We start from the raw sequence: 24536 nt of genomic DNA, 5'->3' as shown, positions 1-24536 counted from the left end.
AGGGATGCGCCAGTTAACGTGCGCCACAGTGCGCCACAGCTCCGCCAACCATGGTGCGCCGCATTTATAATGCGGCGCACCATGGTGCAAAAATGGCACAGATGCGTGACGCATCTGTGCCGGAAATGTGGCGCATTGCTGGAGTTGCGTCGCAAGCACGACGCAGCTCCAGCAAGGCTCGGGGGTGCCCCATCTACACAATGCTGCATCAAGACCTACGCCTGCTTCAAGCAGGCGCAGGGTTTTGACGCAGCATTGGCCTGAAAGTGACTGAGTGAAATCTCATAGATTTCACTCAGCCACTTTCAGGAGGCGTTCCTGCGCAGGAATGCCCCCCCCCTGCACAGGAACGCCTCCTTATGGCGCAGGGCTTTACAACGTGACGCATCTCCTAGATGCGTCACGTTGTAAATAGGGTGCATTGTTTGCGCTGCAGTTGCGTCAAATAAAGTGACGCAATTGCGGCGCAAGGGCATCATAAATCTGCCCCAAAGTCATTAGCAGAAATACAATAGTAACATAAAAACAGAACTGGGAAGCCCATCTTGTTGACTTTAAGTAACAAGGAATTATAATTCCAGCTTGTTGTCATAAAGGTTCAGCTTTGTTGTTTATTCTAGCATATGATATGCTAGATCGAGAAACTTCGTGCATTTACTAATGAAAAGAATTAGTCTGTAGATTAAAACAGCATCTGATTGTTTCCTAGATAGTTCTTAATTTTGCTTCTATACATGATAATCACAAGTAGTTTCCTTGTAAATCTTGAAGAACAAATACTTAGTTAAGAAAAAGTGATTTCCATGATCCTTCTGTCTGGCGTATTGTATTGTACAGTAGGCGAAACCTAAACTATTTCAAATGTTCTCTGCCTCCGGGTTGGAATCTGTCTGGATGCTTTATTAAATGATGACACTCTAAGGATAGTTCCATATATTTATATTCTAATAGAGTTGTAGAGTCTCTTTTGCAGATTTAACGCAACAGGATTATTCTTATAGGGCCCAATTCACAGAACTAATTTAAGACAAAATCCTAAACTTACTACCATTTTGGTATTCACAGAAGGCACTTACTCATTTTGGTATTCACTGAAGGCACATACTCATTTTGGTATTCACAGAAGACACTTAGGGCCTCATTTATGAGGCTGTGCGTCACTTTTACGCCGCCGGTGCGTCACTTTTTGTGACGCACCAGTGGCGTAAAAAATGCACCTTTTTGTGCCATATTTACAAAGTGACGCATCCAGGTCGATGCGTCAATTTGTAAAGCCCTGTGCCACATTATACCTGCACCAGGTATAATGTATGCAAGGCGGGCGTTTTGACGCAAGAAAGGGTCATGGAAGTGACGCAGGAAAATCTATAAGGTTTCACTGCGCCATTTTTTGGCCGCTAATGCGTAAAATCTTACGCCTGCTTCATGGCAGGTGTAAGACTGACGCAGGCACTAACAACATGGGACTTGCCCATGTGAAAGTACAATTTGCTGGAGTTGCGTCACTTTTGTGACACACTCCAGCAATGCGTCACTTTTGCGCCTACAGATACGTCAGAAATACTGACGTATCTGTAACTCCTTGCAACATGATGCGTCATATTATAAATCTGACTCATCAATCATGTCGCAAGGAGTGCGCAATGAGAAGTGACGCATCGCTTCTTTCACGCAGCGATGTGTCATTTCTCATAAATGAGGCCCCTACTCTTCAAATAGTAAGTGCCTTCTGAGGCACTTACGCATTTTGGTATTCACAGAAGGCACGTACGCATCAATGAGTAAGTGCCTTCTGTGAATACCAAAATGAGTAAGTGCCTTCTGTGAATACCAAAATGAGTAAGTGCCTTCTGTCAATACCAAAACGGTAGTATATTTAGGATTTTGTCTCAAGTTAGTTCTGTGAATATGTCTCTTTGTGCTTGAGCCTTGTCATTCTTGTCAGTTGGTCTGGGAAATTGTATTCATGAGTCAGTTTTGTATGGCAGGTAGATTCAAGTTGAAGTTGTTCTTGAGGTGTTCCTTTAGGTCATCATAACTTAACCACTTTAGGTTGAACTCACCCACCTTACTGCAATCACAGAGGTAGTTCATTTGAGAACAAATGTGTCAGGTAACAAACAATGTTATGTTGAGCTCCAGGTGAAGTTTGGTATGTGGTGTTGAGGACCATAAATTGAGTAATGCTCTGATGTGTTAAATGTAGATACTAATACGATCTTGTACAACTTACCTAGGAGTACCAAAAATGCATATAAAAAAACTTAGCTATGGACATTTCCCAACATGATTTTGTGTTTGTGCTTAAGTTTTTTTTCGTTTACAAATATGGTTTGCCTGGCCTGCTCTTTCTGCTATTGCAACGGTCATCCGCGACCTTGTCCCTGCTCCACGAGACCCTTCTACCTCAAATGGAACTCTTTGTGATGGACTGTGGAGGTAACTCTTTCAACTCAACTAACCGTTTTCACTAATACTTTTAAAAATTCATAACTCCACTTGTGATTGGATTTTTATCATGTTGGTGTCAAATTATTTATTACAGTTAGTTCTTTTTTATATTTGTGTGGGTTTTTTCTTGTATTGGTGTTTCACTTTATTACTGCTTGAATTGCTGCCTAAATACCTTACACATTCCCTATAAGTAAGCCTGACTGCTTTTGTGCCAAGTTAAAGGAGGGTTAAGCACAGGTTAATTTGGAGTGTGCTTGTGACTTCACCTTAGCAAGGAATGTGGTTGCTTCTTGAGTAGGATACACCCCCTTAACCAGTAATCCAATCAGATCTTTTTTTAAATGACATTTTCATTTTGTAGAGAATTCTTGAACATAAATGGTCAGGGCTTTTCAAAAAGCATATTCCTTTTAGTCCTGTTGTGACAGAAAGGTACATTTTACATTGTTTATTTTGACTAAGTATAAAAGTATATTTAAGTTTTTGTACTTGTGAAATTGAGATACCACATGCAGCCGAAATCTAACATTCGGGCCAAACATTTGTGGTGAGAATTCTGTTGCTCATATTGTGTTAGTGAGTTTGCTGCTTAGGTTGCCTCTTCAATAAATCTCACACTGGTCAATTCAATCAATCAATTCAATTCAATTCAAATCTTTATTCGGATATAAAATATCCGTAAAAGCACAAATGCATAATAATAAAAGGGATGTATCATAATCCATTAACATAAACACAATAAAACAAAATCGTAAATATCAATCAATTTAGCATAAAAAATATTTACTGAAGAGACCCCATACATCAATTGTAGTGTTGTAAGCCAATGAGCACTGTGTAAAAACAGATTTCACTGGTCAATTTATTTGATGTGAACCCCTCAAACATTGCAGTTAAGTTCTGTTACCATTTCACAAATGCAATCAAATGCATAATTGCCACACATACCATTCAGGTCAGGCAGGCCTTTCTAATGTTTAAGAAGTATCCCCAGTGTGATGATTTTAAACGGGGGGGATGGGGGGTTGAAGAATATTTTGAGTCCCTACCCTTTTGACACTTACTCCCAGCCAGAATATAAATGACTAACGTTGTTATTGATGGCCCATTACGGACGTTCATTTTCTCTGCTGAAAACAAAGGGCTGTTATCAGCATGATGCTTTGTTTGGCACAGGCTGGTGCCCCCACTGGGATCACATGAAGCCCCCCTAGGCGGGCCCGCCCCCCAGTTTGAATACCCCCGCCTTACAGGGATTGGCTTACCCTAGACATGCTAGGATAGTTAGAGCTAGGTAGAAGTACACTATACACAGTACATATATGCGCACATATATATACTCTGTAGTAACATGATGGTTAAATTGTTTATTTTCTTCACCATCCTTGTGATGTTAACTACGCTATTCTGTTTCCTTCTATTGATTATAGCAGCACACGTATTTTACTAAAGAATCACAATGCTTCAATAAATATTGAAACTGCCTGTTGTGCACTTTTTGCGTATTTATTTGGGTATGCATCGGTAAAAAATCTAAATGGTTCTAGATTTGTTACCACAACTTCCTAGGGAGGTCAGAGTTGTCATGTTCTGAGGTTGCATAATCTATTTTTTACCTGATTAGGTTTGAGGTACATATGGTGCACTGTGAGCTAGCAGGATTACACGGCCAACATATCCTGAGGGGTTGCTCAGAATCAATCTCGCACCAATTCTGACATTTATATTGTCCACTGTTGGAAATGGCCCTTTTGCAGGGTTATCCCTAAACTCTTTGCTTCTTCCACCTTTGTTTTTCCTGACCTGTGGTTGTTGGCTATAGAACTCTGGGCATTTTACCACTGCTGATCAGTGCTAAAGTGCATATGCTCTCTGTGTAAATTGTTATGGTGATTGGTTATCCATGATTGGCATATTTGTCTTACCAGTAGGTCCCTAGTAAAGTGCACTAAGTGTGCCAGGGCTGGTAACTCAAATTCTATTTTAGGCTTGCAACACTGATCGTGCCACCCACATGAGTAGCCCGAAAGTGATGTTTCAGGCCTGCAACCGCAGTGCCTGCACACAGTTTGCTAACTGCCATTCTGACCTGGCCAGTGTACCCACTGGCCAGGACATACCTTCCCTTTCTGTGCACATAGGTTGCCCCTATAGCAGGCCCAAGGTACCCCCCTGGGCAGGGTGAAGTGTATGTGAAAGGTAGGACATGTACTGATGTGTGTACCATTTCCTGATAGTGAAATACTGCCAATTTCGTGTTTCACTATTGAAAGGTTATCTTGAAGAAACCTTTGCCAAGGAGAAGAGCATCAGAAACTGAGAAGAAGTAATGCCCTTGCTGTGTGTTCTGGGGCTGACTTGCAGTGGCTATTCTGGAAAGGAAAGGGGAAGGACTTTGCTGTGTGCTATGTCCTCTACTGTGTCCTCTACTTGAAAAGGAAATCTCCAAGGCCCCGAGGAGAGCTGGCCTCCTGTTGTGGACACTCAGGGTCATCAAAGTTTCCAAGACTACTCCATGATCAAGAGGAATCTCTACAGAAGAAGAACAGCTGAAGAAGACTGAGGAGAAGTACTGCCCTTGTTGCGTGCTCTAAGCTGGCCTGTAGTTTGCTGATCTAACTGAGGTGAGGACAATGTGGTGTGTCCCTCCTGCTTGTTAAGGTCTTTGTTGTGTGCTGTGTCCTGAAGGAACAAGTCTCCAAAGGCCTGAGGAGAGCTAGCCACCTGTTCCTGAAAAATAGCGATATAAAAAGTTTCCAAAGATCTTGAGGCTCACACTTTCTGAACAGTGATGCATTTTATTATACTGCCTCTAAAAATAGCTGTGTGTCCAAGGACACCGCTGTTGCCCTTCGTGAGACATGCATTGCCTGCACTTCTTTTGCCTAGGATCACAGTTCCAAGCTGTGTGTAAGTCGGTGCCTTGCCGAAGACCTGCAGAGGTTCTGCTTTGCCCCAGTGTGCTGTGTATTTCACCGCCATATATTATATATCAATGGGGATACCCAATAGGCTAAAAGACCTGGGTTATAAATGCTGTACAATAAAAAAGGTGGTCTAGTAGCACAATTAATATAAAACATAAACAATTTTACTAGCATTCATCAATAGGAATTCTAGAAGTCCCTGTTGCAATTTCATGTGGTTTATTTGCATTAGATTAGATTCATCAGTAAGGGCAACACAGTTGCTCTATCAATTCAAAGTTAATGTAAACATTTACAAAAAAGCTAAAGGTGCTCAGGTTGGGGGGATGAAGGATAGGATAGTGATAGTGGTTAATGACTGGAGAATGTGGAAAGGACAGGGTGGTGTGACATATGTACATCAATATCACATATAAATACTGGTCCTCCTTGGTGCAAGGTCATTTGTTCCAAAGGTAACACATAGCAACAGATGGACACTATCACGTTAGTACAAAGTCCTTCTGGCTTGTGTGTTGAATGTAGGTTGACGTTTCTACCCCTATCAGGTACACTAGGTGGGTCCAACCTAGTCCTCAGGACTAGCGGTATGAAAAGCACCAAGATGTGAATCAACCAGCATGTTTCCTGTAGCTGGGAGTATTTGTCAAGACTGGACTCAGCTGAGCTCTCAATGGGCAGGTAGGCGTAGGACCCAGTGTGCACATACAGGTGTAATGTCTCTTCAGCTCAGTTGTTCCATGTCATATTCCAGGGAAATCTCTTAGCAAACGGCCATGCTCCATTAATGTGGCATGATTCCTGAGGGCTAGTCACCTGTTCCTGAAACACAGCGATGTAAAAAGTTTTCAAAGACCTTGAGGCTTGCACTTTCTGAACAGTGCTTCTCTTTTTACACTGCCTCTAAAAATAGCAATGTGTCCCAGGACGCTGCTGGTGCCCTTCGTGAGACATGCATTGCATGCACTTCTTTTGCCCAGGATCACCGTTCCAAGCTGTGTGTAAGTCGGTGCCTTGCCGAAGACCTGCGGGGGTTCTGCTTTGCCCCAGTTTGCTGTGTATTTCACCGCCGCCAGCCTGTGACCGGAGGGAAGCGCTGAGGGTCTGATTTCACCACCGCTGGCCTGTGAACCCGCGAACACTGTGTATTTAACCGTCGCCGGCCCAGGAGTCCCGGGAGCACTGTGCACTTCACCGCCGCTGACCCAGGTCTGCTGACATCAGAGGGAAGCAGCATTGGGATAGGCACCAGCGCAGGATGTTGCCTGGAAACAAGGGGCTCATCACGAAGAGGAGCCATGCTGAATTACAGGAAGCACGAGGCGTGGCCCAGCAACCCGACCTCATCCCGAAGAACCGCTGCCGCCTGCAAGGAAAAGCGAGAGAGAGACCGCATCCCCTCAGATAAACACTCGGATCGAAGTCCAGAGAGCGTGATGTGTCACTGCCTGGGGCATGGGTGCGAGTCTATGTGAATCGGCTCTCTGACCTTGGCAGTGAGAGCCTGACCGAGGGCTCGTAGTGGCCCCTACTTGCCCCAAGAGGAGTGGCAGTACCGAGGCCTGTATCAGGACAGTTCGTAGTTGTAATCTAAAGCAGCTGCGGCATAATTTGGAAATCGCTGACCGCGTTTCAGCCACACGTGGCGAGGGGCCCACAACAAACACTGTGAACCGGTGCTGAACTGTATTTCTGATCTTTTATTAAGTGATCAACCTACAGTCTGAATTTACAAACCTATTTTCGTTTCATTACTAAGAACCCTATCAAAGACATTTCTAAAGAAGAAACACTGTGTATGTTGGAATTCCTGTTGTCTTGGTCTTGCCTTAAATTCAAATAAAGATAACTATATTTTTATAATAACCTGTGTGGTGTCCATGTGTTGTGTTTCACTGTGTTACTGGGGGTGTTGGTTTAAATACTTTACACATTGCCTTGGGGATAAACCTGTCTGCTCGTGCCAAGCAACCAAGGGGGTGAGCAGGGAGTTATCTGCAGTGTGTTTCCCCCTTACCCTGACTAGAAGCAAGAGTCCCTATTTGGTCAAAGGTACCTACAGTTGCCAATTAAAGACCCCCATTTCTAACAAACACAGTTTCACTTGAAAAAGTATGACCTTGCGACAAGATTATATGGTTACTGTTTCGTACGAACTCAAAGATGCAAGTTAATCCAAGGTGATAAAAAGGTTTGTTGTTCTGTCTTTTACTGTTTCTTTTAAAGATGGCTTGTATTTGATAATGTTTCAGTGTGAATCCCTCAGTAACGTGTTTTAATATATCAGAAGTAAAAGAGTATTACCATCAGAGTGTCCACCGCTCATTTCCGTTTTCACTCATATTCTGGGTGCTGCTGTTGTATTGGCGATCGTGTGACTGTCGGCTGTTTGAAGTATTAATCTTTGACAGAAGATTCTTGATTTGTAGAAGAGGAAATGATTTGTTGCAGTTTTTAAAAGGTAGAGCATAGCTGATAATTTCAGCTGACTCATTCTTAGTTGTCTGGGGTTGATTCGAAATTCTACAATTAGCTGAGGTACAGATTGAAAACAGTTTTTGTCCATTATTTTTTTATTTGTCAAAGTTGAATTAACAGAACTCACATGGTTTGCGGTTATATTTTTCTTTTCGCTTTCTTCACTTTTTTTATTCATTATTTGCTGATGCTGGACCCTTTATCAGAGTCTTGGCCTGCATTAAGTTTATTCTGCAGCATGATTGTCTTTGAAATTTGTATTGGTGTGTCCAATTTGTTGATGATGTTTCTGTTGAGAAAGAAGTTTTGATACAGTTTGATTGATCTTCTTAACTTTGTTATGAGACGGATTAGAGGAAGCCTTCATTGACCTAGTTGAATTCGTCAACCATTTCTGTAGTGTTTGAATTAGTATCTGGAGTGGACTAAAGTTCAGATAAGATCTTTAAGTCATTTAGTATTAATGCAATTTTCATTGGAATTAGTTTAAGTTAATCGATTATGTCATTTAGTCAGGATAAATTGTTGATGTTCTGTTCAAATGTTAATACCGCTTCTTCATATTTGGAATGGGTTTAGTGTTTTGTTGAATTAGAGTAAATTCGAGTTTATATTTTTGAACAGTGCCACTGTGCAAAAATAAGTGCTGACTAGTCCACTATTCTGTCTGCCATTTAGATAAAGTTGTGCTTCTGGAGCCCATTGCATTCGGTAATGGGTTTGCTGTTAGTTTCTCACCAATATGGGGAATGGGAGAATGTGTTCTCAGCAGTACATTCACTTCTGACTCTTTCAGAAGTTGGTGTGAGTGGTACTAGTCCACTTAGATCAATCAGCAAGTCTGTGTTATCCAAAGATCTTGCTATGGAATCAAAGTTGCCCTGTTAACCATCTTCTGGGTCTCCACACCCTGTTTGTTCTTGACCATATATTGAGTCGCTGTCAGAGTGTGTAGTCAGTAACATTGAAGCAGAAGGGATAACATTTATCTCAGCAGAACTTATGATTACTGACATGAAATTATCAATCAAACTCTTCAGAGTAGCATAGGGTTTACAAGACATAGTGGGCTGTTTTCTGCTCCTCTTAATGTCAGTTGTATCTAAAAGTCCTCAATTGTTAACTGTTTTGTGTTTTTGTCTAGTAAAAATTTCTTTAATTCGCTTGTTACCCTTGTTGATTTTTGGCGGTAGTCTCTTTGTCCTGGGTCTCCTTAGACTTAAAGTTGCCGGTATTTGATGCTATAGAAATCCTTTTGAGGGACCCATTTTTCAATTGAAGGTTCAGAGGGCATTTTGCATATTGATGATTTTGGTTGCATCTTATTTGACCGCTGAACTGTTTATTTAAACTGCTTTTGTGGGAACTCCTGGAGTCATGCTTTCATTGTGTCACTTCAGCTCAGCATATGAACAAAAATGGGGGAGGGTGATCCAATGGGATCAGGGAGGGCGAAAGTACCACTCAAGGGGAGTGGAAGGTCCAGCCACAGTCCGTGCCCTGCGCAAGTATATATCAAAGCATATGGACAAGGCTGTTCCTAGAAGAAGGTAGTGTGCTAGTCACAGGAAGGAGGAAGGGTGGTGGTTAGTGTGTGTAAACCTACCACTGGGTATCCATTGTGTTGGAAATAATTGCCTCACACACCTTTGCAGGTGTCATGCTTGTTGGGTAGGCGGTGCAATACCCAACGGGCACACCTCGAAGAGGGGCTCTTTATCGGAGATCTTTTAATCCAACTGCCTATGGGTGAAGTGCGGGTGTGGGGCCAGGAGGTTGTAGACAGAAATGTGAATTAAAATGGAGGCAAGGGTACCTGAGACTACTTTATTGGGGTGGTCCCTTCCTTCAACTAAAAGCGAAGCTAGTCTGGGCTTACTGGAAATTAATGTTTCCTTGCTCTAGACTAGACTAGGAAGTGTTTAAAAATTGGTCAACATGTTTCTCGCATCGGTACATTGACACGCCATTCTTCAGGACCTCTGTGGTATAGTCTACAAACAAAAATTCTATGTCAGAATTATGAGCTCATTACCATTTGGGGGGGCGTTGTACATCTGACTGCTTCAGCACGGTTTTGGAGGCCTGCTCTGCATCCAGATCTGAAAAGGAGCCCTCAGGGACATGAGGATCAGAGGGCCAAAATATGTTAGGAGGGCTCGGGTTGCAGCACTAGCCTGAGACGCACTGTGCAGCCACCACTGCAGCTGACTGCATGCTGACTATGTATGCTCAATTCATGTGGTGCAAAGTGAGTCGTCTACAGAGATGTATCCGGTGCATGGAACTGCAAAAACTTGGACCAATCACATATTCCAAAGACCCTAATAGTTCTATCCACTTTTTGTTTGCAGAGTTTTATATAGCCCGAACTTGACCCAAATCGGGTATCAGAGCGCTTTACATAGCATGAGGGCACCCATTCATTTTTGTTAGGCATGGGGAGATTAAGTGATTTGCCCAGAATCACCGGAGGTTCAGCGTCATTACTGAGACTCAAACCCAGTTCCCCAGGTCGGAAGTCGAGCGCCCTAGCCGTTAGGCCAACTCCCATGTACTGAAAAACGAAAGATAATTTCCAGTATATCATCAGAGAAAACTAATTGGATTTAACTCATCTCTTTAAAAAAAAAACCACAAATGTTAAAAATTGATTTCAAGATTTTTTTTTTTCAGCCAAAACTACTATCGTAAGAGTCAAATCACTTTCTGCTGCCATTGCAAACTTGTGCATTATTGGCTTCAATTAACTTTTTTTTTTCACAACCATTTTTATTGAATCATTAGGCAGAGCATAGGTACAGTACTCCACAATCAGGAGGACACCATCCACATTAATCAAATAGCAGGATGAACAGAAGCCTAGATTTGAAGAACCCCCCCCCCCCCATCCCATGTCCCACCCATCCCCAAAAACACACCCCAACTCCCTGCCCGACTACCCACCCCTTATCCCACCCCAGCCCCGTGCACGTGTCCACATTTCACATATATACAAGCAAGGCAATGTATGTATCGGGTAACGGCCTAGGGCCCCAGGTCCCCATCCGGAGGCTGCACATCCTCTATATCAACTGGGGGTTCCAAGTCCAGTCCCCTGTAATCTGCCCACCGCTTCCAGATCTTATAGTGTTTCCGCGGGCACCCACTGGCCTCAAAGACAGGTAATTCTAGGCCCATAAGGAAGTCCAAGCCCGCCTTCCAGGCAGTAAGTGGGGGGGCACGATCACTCTTCCAGGCTCTCGCCAGATCCCGTTTAGCCGTAACCAACCCTAGCAACAGTAGGTGGCGTTTATATATGTTACCCCCGACATTTTCGAGAACATGGAGGAGGCCCAATCTGGGTGTACGGGGGAGATCCCACCCTAGCACTTCCGATAGACAGTTCCACACCCCATTCCAAAAGCGAGTCAGACCCACACAGGACCACACTGTATGCAACAACGTTCCCCTCTCAGCTCCACAGCGCAAGCATTCCGGAGTGGCAATGAGGCCCGCCCTCCACAGTCTCTCCCGGGTGAAGTACGCCCTATGTAAGTATTTAAATTGTATGAACCTGAGACGCACAGCAATGGCAGCCCCACGGGGGGATTCAAGCGCCTCCCTCCAGTCATCCTCATCCAAAGGGCCAACATCCGTCTCCCAGGAGGCCTTCAGGGACAGGAGCGAGGAAGAGCAATGAGTAACCAGCGTCTGGTAGATTTTTGAGACCTTCTTATCACCCAGGTCCCCCATGAAGAGCTTGGCCTCCACCGGACTGAATTCAGGGAGCTGATCCAGTCCTACTAGACTCGGCGCAAGCGCATGGCGAAATTGTAAATATCTGAAGAATTGGGATGCGGGCATATTGAATTCGGATCTGAGATCCTGGAAGGATTTGAGGGTGGTCCCGGCGAGCACATGGCCGAGGGAGGAAATCCCAATGGCGTCCCAGCCACCAAACCCCGACAACGAGGCCAGCGCCGGAAGCCGGCCGTTATTCCACAACGGAGTTTCGGCTGTCAGTCTGCCCCACCAACCCATTCGGCGCAGTGCCTGCCTCCAAATCGCGAACACCACCTGGGTGACCTGCGGCAGCATCCTTCTCCGTCTTGCCGAGTACAACAGAGTATGCAGCGTGGCCTTGCCCATTAAAAAGTGTTCCAACGCGTACGCTGGGTCGCTGTGGTCGTCATACCACCACTCGTTGAGTACCAGTAGATGGGAAGCCTGGTAGTATGAAAGGAGATCAGAGGTTGCCAGACCGCCGCAATATGTGGAAAGGAAGCATGTCCGCAGCGCTACTCTAGAGGCACCCCCCGCCCACAGAAACCGGCCAAGTGTGGAGTTTACGCGACGGAACCACTGCGGGTCGATCTTGTACGGGTGGTTCTGTAGTTGGTAAAGGAGCCGGGGCAGGGCAACCATCTTAAAGATGGCAGATCTGCCATATATATTGAGGGGCATGCGAGACCAGACCTTGACATCCGATTGGACCTTATCCCACACCGGCAGCACGTTGCGCTCCCACGCGACCACAGCAGACTCCGATAGGAAGACACCTAGATATTTCAGGCCGCCGACCGCTACCTGTAAAGCCGAGGCCCAAGGGTACGTCTCTGGCTCGTCGCCCAGGACCCATAAGGTCGATTTACGTGGGTTGAGATGAAGTCCCGAAGCCTCTCCGAACACTCGCATCATATCTAGTATCCGGGGGCCAGAGCGTGGAAGATCGGTCATAAAGAAAAGGACATCATCCGCATATAATGCAATGCGGTCTGTGAAGCCTGTTCCCCACACAAAGCCACGATATTGGGCATCGAGGCGCACCCGTGCGGCCAGTGGCTCCATGGCCAGAGCGAAGAGGTAGGGGGAGAGGGGGCAACCCTGTCGGGTACCCCTAGCGATCGGGAACTTCTCTGAGATCGCTCCAGAGATGCGCACCGAGGCGGTAATATTTGTATACAGCAGCCTCACGTAGGAGACGAATACCGGCCCCAAGTTGAGAAGCGGTAGAAGGGCAAAGAGGTAAGTCCAACTGACTGAGTCGAACGCCCTATCAATGTCTGCTAGGAGCAAAGCTGCCCGATCCCCGGTCGCCCCCACTGCGTCCACCGCCGCCTGCGCACGCCTAATATTGTGTTGCGTCGCCCGGTGCGGCATGAAGCCTGCCTGATCCGGGTGCACCAGATCTGCAATGTACGGGAGCAGACGGTTAGCCAGGGCCTTGGCCAGCAGTTTGGCCTCGAAGTTGATCAAGGAAATGGGGCGATAGGATTCGTGACTATCGGGGGGCCTACCTGGCTTCTGAAAAACCACGATTTCGGCCTGACGCCAGTCCGGCGGCAGGCTGCCCCGCTCCCGCGCCAGCTCCAATGCCCGTCTATAGTGTGGCCCGAGCTGCAGGTGGAATTTCTTATAAAATTCGCTGGGAAACCCACTCGGTCCCGGCGCCTTGCCCACATTAAGCTGGCCCAGCGCGTCCCCCAGTTCCTCCGCCGTCAGGGGGAGGTCAAGGGCCTCCCGCGCCTCGTCCGAGACCGTCCGGGGGGGAACCTCCACAAGGAACTCAGCGATCGCCTCCGGTTGGAGACACTCACGAGGGGCATACTGCGTTGCATAGTATCGCGCAAAGCTCGCCGCTAAGGTCCCAGGGTCAGTTATCGCGTTCCCCTCCTCGTCAGTAAGGCCAGGTAAGGTGATCGGTTGTAATGTGTGTTGGCAGAGCCTATGGAGCATGGTGCAGGATTTATCCCCCCATTGGTAGACCCTGCTCCGCGTGGCTAGCCACGCTTGGCGAGCTTCGTCCAACAGTACCGAGGCGTAGGAGTGCTGCGCCTGCAAAAGCAGTCGTACCGCCTGGTCATCTCCCCCCCCCCGGCACTGTCCCTCTAGAACGTCCACTCGGTCAGCAGCCGCAGCAATGGTCTCCTGGCGAGCGCGACGGGTCGCTGCACACCAAGCAATGTCTATGCCTCGTATAGCGGGCTTCATGGCTTCCCACACAGTCACCGCGTCAACTCCCTCCGTTAAATTCTCCTGCCAGTAATGGGCGATCGCACCACGCATATGCTGTGTGTATTCCACTCGCTGTAGGTGCCACGAGGACATCCTCCACCGAAACGGCCGGCGGGACTTGCGCAAGTCGACCTGCACCGCAACAGGGGAGTGATCCGACAGCCCCCGAGGCCTAATCGCAGCTCCCTTCACCCTGTCCAGGAAGGCCCCCGGCACGAACACACAGTCCAGCCGGGAGAAGGAGCCGTGCACAGCCGATACATATGTGTATTCACGCGCTCTGGCATGCAAGTGTCTCCAGGCATCCGCCCAACCCAGTCCATCAATCATTGCTTTCAGCTTCGTAGGGGAAGCAGCTACCGCCAACACTCGCGCACTCTGCCTGTCTAGGCCCACATCCACCACATCATTCCAGTCGCCACCGATCACAGCCAGGGAGTCGGGGATCTCAGCCCATATGTCAAACAGTTTCTCCGCCAGGGACCACTGCAGAGGGGGGGGGCATACACACAGCCAAACACCACCGGCTCCGAGCCAATCGTCCCCTTCACAAACACATACCGACCCTGAGGATCGAGCCAGTGACGCTCGTGCGTGTAGGACAGCCGCCTATGGATGAGGATAGCCACCCCCCTCGAGCCCATGGAGAACCCAGCATGGAACACCTGGTGGAATCCAAATCTCTGCAAGCTTAGGGTCTTTGTGCCTAACATGTGAGTTTCTTGAAGGAGCATCACATCTGCTGCGTGTCGTTTACCCCAGCGCAGCACCGCCCCACGTTTTATTTTGTCCAACATTCCCCGGACATTCCAGCTCACTATGCGCATAGAGTCATTAGGAAGTTCTCGCCCTGAAGTGTCAGCCATAGTCACAGTTAGCAAGTGTCTGAGGGCTCCAGAGCCCAGTCCAGGCCACCCATACCATACAAGCCAAATCAGCAACATTCACGTGCACCCCCTGAAGAACGCCCACCACCCCCCCAGTCCCAAACCACCCGCCCCGTCCCCCGAACAACCAACTTCCCCACCCCCCATCCCTATACCTCATAAAACATTGAAGTACCTGTCGCGGCATGGGGAGTTTCAGACCCAAAACAGAGCGCATAAAACCCACCATACCAATGGATCCCAACATTACCCCCCCCAACTATCAGAGCCGTTCCCTTAGGGCCACCCCCCAGTCGCGGGAGGATCAGGCAGCCCATAAGAAAGCACCCCAAACCCCAATGTACCAAGCAACCAAAGCACATGAGGAGCATGAAAGTCAGACGCCACCCATCAGGAGGCCCTCAAGCCCCACCATGGCCCAGGTCATACTGCACCGGACGTCGTCCGCTTCGCCGTTCTAGTCTCCGGACAGGGCCCCCAACAGAATCCATCGGTGGAGCCGGGCAAAGCAGTGAAAGATGAATGCCCACCATAGTCAGTTTTCTTTTCCGGATTGGTCGGTATCAGGCTGCGTCTCGCTCAGCGGGCCACCCCTGGACAGGGAACGCCGTCGTGAGCGGGACTTCCGAGATCGTTTACCCCTTCCGGCGGAATCATTCCGCTCCTGAGATGATCCACGCGATGGCCCAGAACCCAGACCCGGCTGGGGGTTCGGGCGAACTCTGACCGTCTCGTCCGTCCACTTGAAAACGTCCTCCGGGGAGTCGAAGAAATGCGTTTTAGAGTTGAAGACCACACGAAGCCGGGCTGGATAAAGCAATGAGTACTGGATCTTCAGGCCGCGCAGCTTAGCCTTCGCAGCTAGGAAGGAGTGCCGCTGCTGCTGTACCAGTCTGGTGTAATCCGGGAAAATCATGATTCTGTGGTTGTCGAACAGCAATGTCTCTTTGGCCCTTGCCTCCCGGAGGATAGTGTCCCTGTCGTGGAAGTTAAGGATTTTCGCAATGACCGGCCGAGGCCTTTCCCCCGCCGGCGGCTTCTGCGTCAACGCCCGATGGGCTCGCTCCACCACGAAGCAGCGCGACAAAGCGTCCGGGGGGAGCCAGCTCTCCAGCCACTCCGTCAGGAAGGCGTCCATGGGCCCTTTCTCGCAATCTTCCGGAAAGCCCACGAAACGCAGGTTATTTCGTCTTGCGCGCCCTTCCGCGTCCTCCACGCGAAGGGCCAGTCCCTTCTGGATTCTCTCCATCTCCACCACCTTCCGTTTCAGCTCACCGACATCACCTTCCACTCCTGTGATCCTGGTCTCGGTTTCCGTGATGCGGGCGACAGCGTTGCGAAGGTCTTGGCGCAGGAGCATGACATCGGCCCCCACCGCACCAATCTTGGCGTCTAACATGTCCCTGGATTGTGTGATGGCCGCCATTAGCGCCGCGTTGTCTGGCCCGGCGTTCTGGCCCCCCCCGGCAGCCCCCGACCCTCCACTGGGCCCGGTGAACTTATCATTCGGCCCCTGCTTGGCGGAGCCTGTGCCGCCTCCACCTCTGGTCATTGTTCGGGCAGTTGTTTGGGGCCTCTCCGTGTCCCGGCAGTCTCACCTCCTCCGACGCCTCAGACCAGCCGCCACTCGGGGTAAGGCCAGGGACCTGGGACTCCTCACCGGATCTGCCTACCTTCACAGCGGCCCCCGTCCACAGCCAACGGCTCCTAACAGTGTCCAGAGCCCCCAGTAGCAAATGGGGCAGCCGGTCCGGCTCTTCACTGTCACGGGGCCCCTCCGGTATCCCGCGGGTACTGAGCACCCCACCTCCGCGGGCAGCGAGTACAGCCTGGCACCCGGACCGGGCCCCCTCTCCCGGGTCTGAGTAGGCGCTGAAACAGCACGGGCTGCACTGTCCTCAAAGCGGGGGGGACGAGGCGCCCCCAACGGTGGCGCGGGTCAGGGCTCCGGGCCAACCACCTCACAGGGCACCACACGGGGCTCACCGCAACAAGATTGAACGCGGCGCCGAGGCCCTCAATCCGCCGCCACACTGACCTCAGTTGTCCAGACGATACCGGGATCCACAGGGCCCTTCGGCAGTGCCCCCTCCGTGTGGCCCCCAGCTGTGTTCATATAGCGGCACCTGGCAGAATAATGCCCCGTCTGCACCTCGCTCCGCAGCGGAAGTGTCCTCCGGAGCCCCTGGACCCGCCGATGATCTGCGCCGAGGTCCGGCGCCTGCAGCCCGGGTCCCACCAAAATCGAGGCCCCGGCCTCACTTGTTGTCAGTAGGCCCAGCAGGCTTCGCCTCAGACAGGGACCCTCGTTGGCGATCGGGTGACACAAAAGCACCACCGGAGGGTGCCCCCCAGCTCCAGCAGCCTCCGCCGATGTGTAGATGGCTAACACGGGTTTGGGGAAGGATAAGTGCACAAGGATAAAGGTCGGGCCGGCGGGAGCTCTACAGAGCCACGTCCGCCATCTTCGCCTTTCAAGCCACGCCCCCTTCAATTAACTTTTTGATTGGCAAAAGCACACTGGATACTGACAGCTCAACTTGTGCCTTGCATGATAACAGAGAATTTTCTTTTTTTGTAAATTTTAAAAACAATCATTACTCGAAGCACTTGAAATATATCAGTTTAACCATAATTGTAATGTACCATATAGACCAGCTATCAGCCGCTGCAGCGGTGGAGCCAGAAACCGGTCCCCGGTAGCTTGTCTCCTTTCTGGTGAAGAATTGGCTTGGTAGTTTAGTCTGCCCTGTTCCCATGATGCACTGGGCCAGGGACAGACTGATTTGCATATAGCCAGGTTCTGAGCTGGGATGGGGCAGTGAGATAAATAACGGTGATGGATCAAGCCCTGATCTTTGGACTGGGTAAGAGTGGTCTGTTTAACTCAGACACTCTGTTCATCACCACCCCCTTTTGTAAATCGCAGCGGTGGAGCCGGCTGGTGGGGGATTTTGAGAGGCGACCACGAGGCAAACTTAAATAAATTATTCATTTTCCCTTGTGCTCTTCTCTCGAAATCCCCCCCAGCCGGCCACACCGCTCTCACGTGCAGTGACCGCGGCTGCCAGCTATTGCACCATACAGTGACAGACTACACATCCTGTCAAAGACGTCTTACCAGAGCAGTAGCAACCTTGACCGTGATTGGAAAGGAATTTTATACAGACTATATAAATGTCACTATCCAAAAACGCTCAATAAAGTGCGACATTCCCATTGGAGGTGGGACTTTTCATACTGATCCCACTTGAACGTTTTTAGCTTGATTCTCAATGATGCGTACTTTGGTGCCCATAGAGATAGATCTGCCCATAATGTCCATGAAGAGTCTCAGTTTCTGACACACAGTAACAGGACTGGCAACAGTGAAAATTACGCTTGTGAATGCACTACATCTTCAGATTTGGTTACATTTATGCATTTGCAAATTCACTAGTAGGGCATTGTGTCAGGGCATTTCTAGGTGGGCATATATCAAAAGTCCATAAACGTGCACAAAGTATTACTATTCAATAGTCAAATGCTACACAGTAGTAGTTTTCCACCTGAATTACTTAAAACTTCACTCCTGTCAAGCGACTGTGCTTTCAGGCTGTGAATTGTTATGTTATGTTATGTTATGTTATGTGGTTTTTATTAGGCGCACAAATGCTCCAGCTAAGGAGCGTCTTGGCGCCCGACAAGGCAGCTACACAACACAACTAAATAAAACAGCACAAGTAAACTAACTAAGGGAATAAAAATGTTTTCAAGGCGCGACGGAAAGAAAGCAAATCGCTCATGGCGCGAATTGCCGGGGGTAAGGAGTTCCACAGAGCAGCGGCCCGCACTCGAAATGAGCGCCCACCGGCCCTGCTTCGCTTAAAGCGCGGTACCACGGCCAATTCGAGATCTGCCGATCTTAAGGGTCGTGCCGGAATATAGTTGGCCATGAGGGTCGTGAGGATCATTGCCGGGGACCCCTTCAAGATCTTATGGGCGATGCAGAGGACCTTAAACTGAATCCGCTGCGCCACCGGGAGCCAGTGCAGTGCTCGAATGGTGCTGGAGGTGGGACAGAATCTTGGAAGGCCCACCACCGCTCTCGCTGCTGCATTCTGGATCCGTTGCAGGCGCCCGATCTCAGCTGCATTCAGACCGGCCAGCAAAGAACTAGCATAATCCAATCTAGAGATGACGGTAGCTTGGATCATGAGTTGCCGAGTGGGGGCGTCGAAGAACCTTAGCACAGGACGGAGCCCACGCAAGATGCCGAAGCAGCAAGCAGCCGTGCGTTTAGTGTGGCATGCAAACGTAAGGGAAGGGTCCAACCAGACCCCGAGGTTTTTAAGCTCGGCGACTGGGATGGGAGCAGAACCCAACTCCTCCGGCCACCATCTCTCTCCCCACAGTTCCGGTTGCCTACCAAATACCATCACCTCGGTCTTACTAGCGTTTAGCTGGAGACAATTAAGCGTCATCCAACTAGCGACCGCCCTCAGTCCTTGTTGAAACCTAGGAGCGTCGACCTCCGCATCCCCGCTGATCGTGACCGCTAGCTGGGTGTCATCGGCATATGACACCATGGTCATACCCCATTGTTTGACAACCTCAGCTAGCGGCCTTACGTACAGATTGAACAGCGTAGGGCTCAGCGAGGAGCCTTGGGGGACGCCCAGGTTCAACGGATGGAATTTTGACTGATAAGGTGGGACGGTCACGCTAAAGGCCCGGTTGGTTAAGAACGACCGGAACCAGTCGAGCGCAATGCCGGTGACACCAGCCTCCTCTAAGCGCTGCAGAAGGATAGGGTGCGAGACGGTGTCAAAGGCAGCGCTTAGATCTAATAGCACCAGCGCTGCCGTTTGTCCCGCGTCAAGCACGGAGCGAAGGTGCTCCACCATATAAAGCAGAGCTGTCTCCGTGCTGTGACCTGCCCTAAACCCATTCTGCGTAGCGTCGAGTATATCAGCTCGACGGAGATGTTCCGAGAGAGCGGCATTTACGTGTGCCTCCATCACCTTAGCCGGCCACGGCAAGAGTGAAATAGGCCGATAGCTCTCCGGCTTGCTTCCATCCAGGCTAGGTTTCTTCAGGATCGGACGAACCATGGCTCGCTTCCACCTAAGTGGAACAACGCCAGATGTCAGAGACGCATTGACCAAGGAACAAAGCGGAGAGATGTCATGTGCCGCCAGGTCCTTGAACACTTCAGGGCAAAGTGGATCCTCAGGGGACCCAGACTTCACTTTGCGAGCCAAAGTGCCTAGGCTATCAGAGTTTAACAAAGGTAAAGAACACAGCTCCTCAGATGGTGGAGGCTTAGATGATGTAATCGCTGAGGGAACGACCACAGGAAAGGCTCGATAGATAGCATTCACCTTTTCCAGAAAAAACTCTGCCAACTTTTCACAGTGCTCCAGAGAGCTCTGATGTGATGTTGTAACTTTTTTGGCAGTGAGGTCTTTCAGTACCTTAAAGATAGCCTTTGCTGGGTTCGAACTATTCCTGAATTGTGTCGCATAAAAAGCAGCACGGGTTCTACACACCGCCCGATGGTACACCTTCACTGCAGCCTGATATAAGACTTTCTTAGAGCTGGAGTAGGCTTTGCGCCATGCCCGCTCTGCGCGTCTGCAAGACACCTTCAGAGCTCGCAGAGAGTCGTCGTACCAGGGGCTGGCCTTGCCAGGACCAGTTTTACAGGTCACCAAGGGAAGGGAACTCCTGCTGTATTCCAGGTTACACACAAGAACAGTCACCAAAGGCTCTCAGGGGAAAAAGAACCCCTCACACCAACCAGACTGCAGATAAGAATGTGAAAGCGAATTTTAGCATACGTGATCCCAGGGCAAACAGCTTGTTTTCACTATGGAATTTCCTTAAAGTTCTAGCACGGAGCAGCTTCTAGTCTGCAGGTGTGAGTGGAGTTAAATATTTCTTTAATTTTCCATGGCTTTAATTTTCCATATGTCATATATTTTTAGAATGTGTGGACTTTAGCTGGGTATGCCCTTAGCTAAAAAAAATTCCCTTCAAGATATACTATTTATTTAATTGCTGTGTGACTGCTTTTTTACTATACTTTTTGCATTTCACCGACTAACCTTTTCTCGATGAGCCACATAAAAGAGAATCTGTTATTAGTATATACCCGTCGTGCCTGTAACCACTTCACTACAAGTGAAATGAAATCTATGAGGGGACAAGGAGTTAACCAAGCAAGAGGGGATGATGCACACGTGAAATTGATGTACCATGTAAACTCCATCTACGCCGTATGTGTAACTTATGACTTCACAGTGACAGTTGTGGAAATAAAAGTACTAGTGAAATGTTTGGAATAGTGGTTGTGCTATAAATTGACCCACTTGCTACTGTCTGAAAATAGCAACATTTCAGGATGTCTCATCCATATTATGTTGATTAATTGCATGACGAGTTGTTCAAAAAGGTTAATTTCTTTCAACAAATCTTTTCAGGGCATATATGAGACTACTGTCTAAGGTGATTTCCTATTTCCAGGGTTGACTTCAACGATAGGCAGATGGCATCTTTGATTAGAAAAAGAACATTAAAACGACACAGCATGCGTCTAATCTAAATCAAGTACTCTAATACTTCGAGAGGTAGTCTGGTAGCATTTGACTAGGTTTATATTTTTGTGGATAAATAATTATGTTGAGTAATGATTTTTATAATGTATCCAATATGCGAATGCTAGATTAACATGGCTACAGTTGAACGACTTTAGTAAGATGTATAGAAGCATGTTTATTTGTTCCACATTATCCTACAATCACCATATAGGTTAACATGGATGCTGTAATGATACTATTTATCATTCACTCCTGCTCTACCCATCCCATCTCGTCCCCCTGCTCATCTTCTCTAAACACAAGCACAGTAGAGCGAAGACAGGTCTATGTCATAGAATATTTGCAGTGTGCATGTACTGCGAATGGACGTTCTAGTGTTCCTAACTGTAATATTTCCCAAGGTTCTTCCACTGTAGTACCATTGCTGGGCCTGGTCTTATTTGCTTCTGTGAAGACTCAATATTGAAATATTTCATATTAGTTTGAAAATCTCTAGGTAGCAATAACACATAATATACTGGCTACTTTCTTAGAAAGTTAGGGGCAGATTTATGTTAACTGGCGCATTCCCAGGGATGCGCCAGTTAACGTGCGCCACAGCTCCGCCACCCATGGGGCGGCGCACCATGGTGCAAAAACGGCACAGATGTGTGACGCATCTGTGCCGGAAATGTGGCGCATTGCTGGAGTTGCGTCGCAAGCGCGACGCAGCTCCAGCAAGGCTCGGGGGTACACCATCTGCACAATGCTGCATCAAGACCTACGCCTGCTTCAAGCAGGCGCAGGGTTTTGACGCAGCATTGCCCTGAAAGTGACTGAGTGAAATCTCATAGATTTCACTCAGCCACTTTCAGGAGGCGTTCCTGCGCAGGAACACCCCCCCTGCGCAGGAACACCTCCTTATGGCGCAGTGCTTTACAACGTGACGCATCTCCTAGATGCGTCACGTTGTAAATAGGGCGCATTGTTTGCGCAGCAGTTGCGTCAAATAAAGTGACGCAATTGCAGCGCAAAGAGGCGCAACGGCCTCATAAATCTGCCCCTTGGTGCTTATGAACCTCTCAGTGAAATGGAAAACTCTGATTTGCAGAATAGGTTTTTACTACTGATCATGCCACAATGAGATATCGTTTTCTTTAATTTATTATGAAAGAATTATGTATAAGAGCCTCTTGGTTTTGGGGGTGTGCCATATTTTAAGGCGCTTCCTGAACATCTTTCAGATAGGGATTCTGTTCGATTTCTTTTTGACTCTGTATAACTCTGAATTTGAGCCTTCATGTAATTTATTCTGTACTGCTTTATTTCGAGATTTTGTTGTAAAACCCTATAGCTTTTCTTCTGATCCAGAGCCTAGTTATTGAGAGTTCCCAGTTAACTTCCTTTTTTACACTGCTAAATTGATGTTAGGCGAGGTGATTTTTAGCACAAGATCAACCCAGAGCAGCAGAACTGCCACAGGTAGAATTTAGGGTGATCTGAATTTTGAGATGCCTTTAATATTGTGTTATGGGATTCTGCTCCCACAGTGGCTAGAGACAGAATAATACTTGTTTCTCCCAAAAAGTGGAAAGGACTCAACAACTTATAAATAAGTGTAATAAGACCCGGTGTGTCTTTTTTTACTCTGACGGCTTGTTTCAGGAAAAGGAAATTCAACAAATGACAGTGGAGAGGGTCCTTCTTCTACATTGTTCCACCCATTGAGTAGAAATTATCAGAGATCTGATTCTATCTCAATTGAATCAACTACTTAGGCACTCTATAAAGAAGTTAGAAATCTAGGATTAGAACTAATATTAGAGAACTAGAATTAGAAGATGATGATGATTCAATAGTACAATGCTTGCACTGTGCTGCCACCACTGTGTCCCTCTGTGATGTGAGGGATATTAAAATCACTCATACCACAAAGGAAAGGGTCACACATATTTGCAATCTTCCAGCATCATTGATATATATGAAGCTGGCATCAGCTTGTGTCTCGAAGCGATCTGTTGTGAATGCTGGGATGGAGACCTGCATGAGACAGAAAGCTTCCCTCCACTCATGCACTCACAGTCAAAAAATGCTCTAATTGTTTTTGGGTCTCAGCCCTTGTCCAACTCAGTGACAAGGGAAGCAATGAAAAAAATTAAACAGCCATTCTGTAAATGGCGTAGGGGGTGCATGCACCAGTCCCTTGGACCACTGTATCCTACTCCCAGTGCCAGAGCTCTATTTACAAAGTGGACAAAGTACGGGAAAGCTTGAACCACGGTTGGACTGACTTATAGGGCAATCAGGCAGTGCCTGAAGGGCTAGTCTGACAGGTCAGAATATATTTGTGACTTCTAAGGAGGAATATGCCTCTTTCTTGTCCCCCACCTCCACTTGAAATGCAATGTCTTACATTTTTCCTTTGGTACATTACATTGTGACTTGTGTTGTTGCTGTCACACGTTGTGATTTGTTTTGCTACAGCCACACAGGCTGCGATTTGCAAGTTTCACAACCACATATTCATGTAACACATCAGGTTGATATTTTTACTGTAACTTCTGCAGCCCTCAATATTAGCAACCAAAATATGAATTAACAAAGTCGAAGTATTACTTCTTCAAGATCACATGTTTTTTGCATGCAAGAAAAAACTATGGATAATACTTTCACCGTATATTTTCTGCACTTTAAGTCTTTCACCCTTAGGTAGGTTTTACTTCAGCAATACAGGAAAGAATTTTGAACACAATTAAGAACGTAGACAAAAAGTATGCAATGAGAAGAGATGTATGTGTTGTTTTTTACCCCTGATTATGGATCCATAGGCTTCAATGTCAAAGGTTCCATTGATAGGAGGTGATGCAGCCTGGATTCTTTCAACAGTGATCACAGAATCGCTCGGCCATGTGGAGCCTCTGTACTTTGTAATGTTGCCTCCGTCAACTGCAAAGTCCTTTAAAATAAACGTAGATTAATTTATAAATTAATTTTAGGAAATACATTATTGTAAATCTATGAATCAACTAAGGTTTAAAGCTCTAACATCATTACACAGTTCAGGTGGAATGTCTTATTGATCTATTGGTCATTATGTCTGTAACAGCATAGCATTGCTCATTGACTCAGCTATACATCTCTTCTAAGTGTGCATTAATTGGGCACTGCATGCGTCATAGAGAATGGAGATGTACCCGCTGGAATATTGAGCTCTTTTAAGGGCTTCATATCGA

The 24536-nt window shown here is 47.7% G+C and overlaps 1 protein-coding gene across 1 annotated transcript in view; it reads right to left on the bottom strand.

The window, feature by feature from the left end:
* The window catches only part of LOC147724580 (fibrocystin-L-like), a 1106658-nt gene that overhangs the window by 647601 nt on the left and 434521 nt on the right, over positions 1-24536 (bottom strand). The window contains exon 25 of the mRNA XM_086966124.1: positions 24112-24259. Within this exon, the coding sequence (XP_086822250.1) occupies positions 24112-24259 (148 nt within the window). The remainder of the gene's footprint in view (positions 1-24111; positions 24260-24536) is intronic.

The sequence above is a fragment of the Lissotriton vulgaris genome, chromosome 4_1 (genome assembly GCF_964263255.1).
Source record: "Lissotriton vulgaris chromosome 4_1, aLisVul1.2, whole genome shotgun sequence".
Classification (NCBI taxonomy): Eukaryota; Metazoa; Chordata; class Amphibia; order Caudata; family Salamandridae; genus Lissotriton; species Lissotriton vulgaris.
Note: the sequence above shows the minus strand (reverse complement) of the source record. Positions and strands in the feature narration are given on the sequence as shown.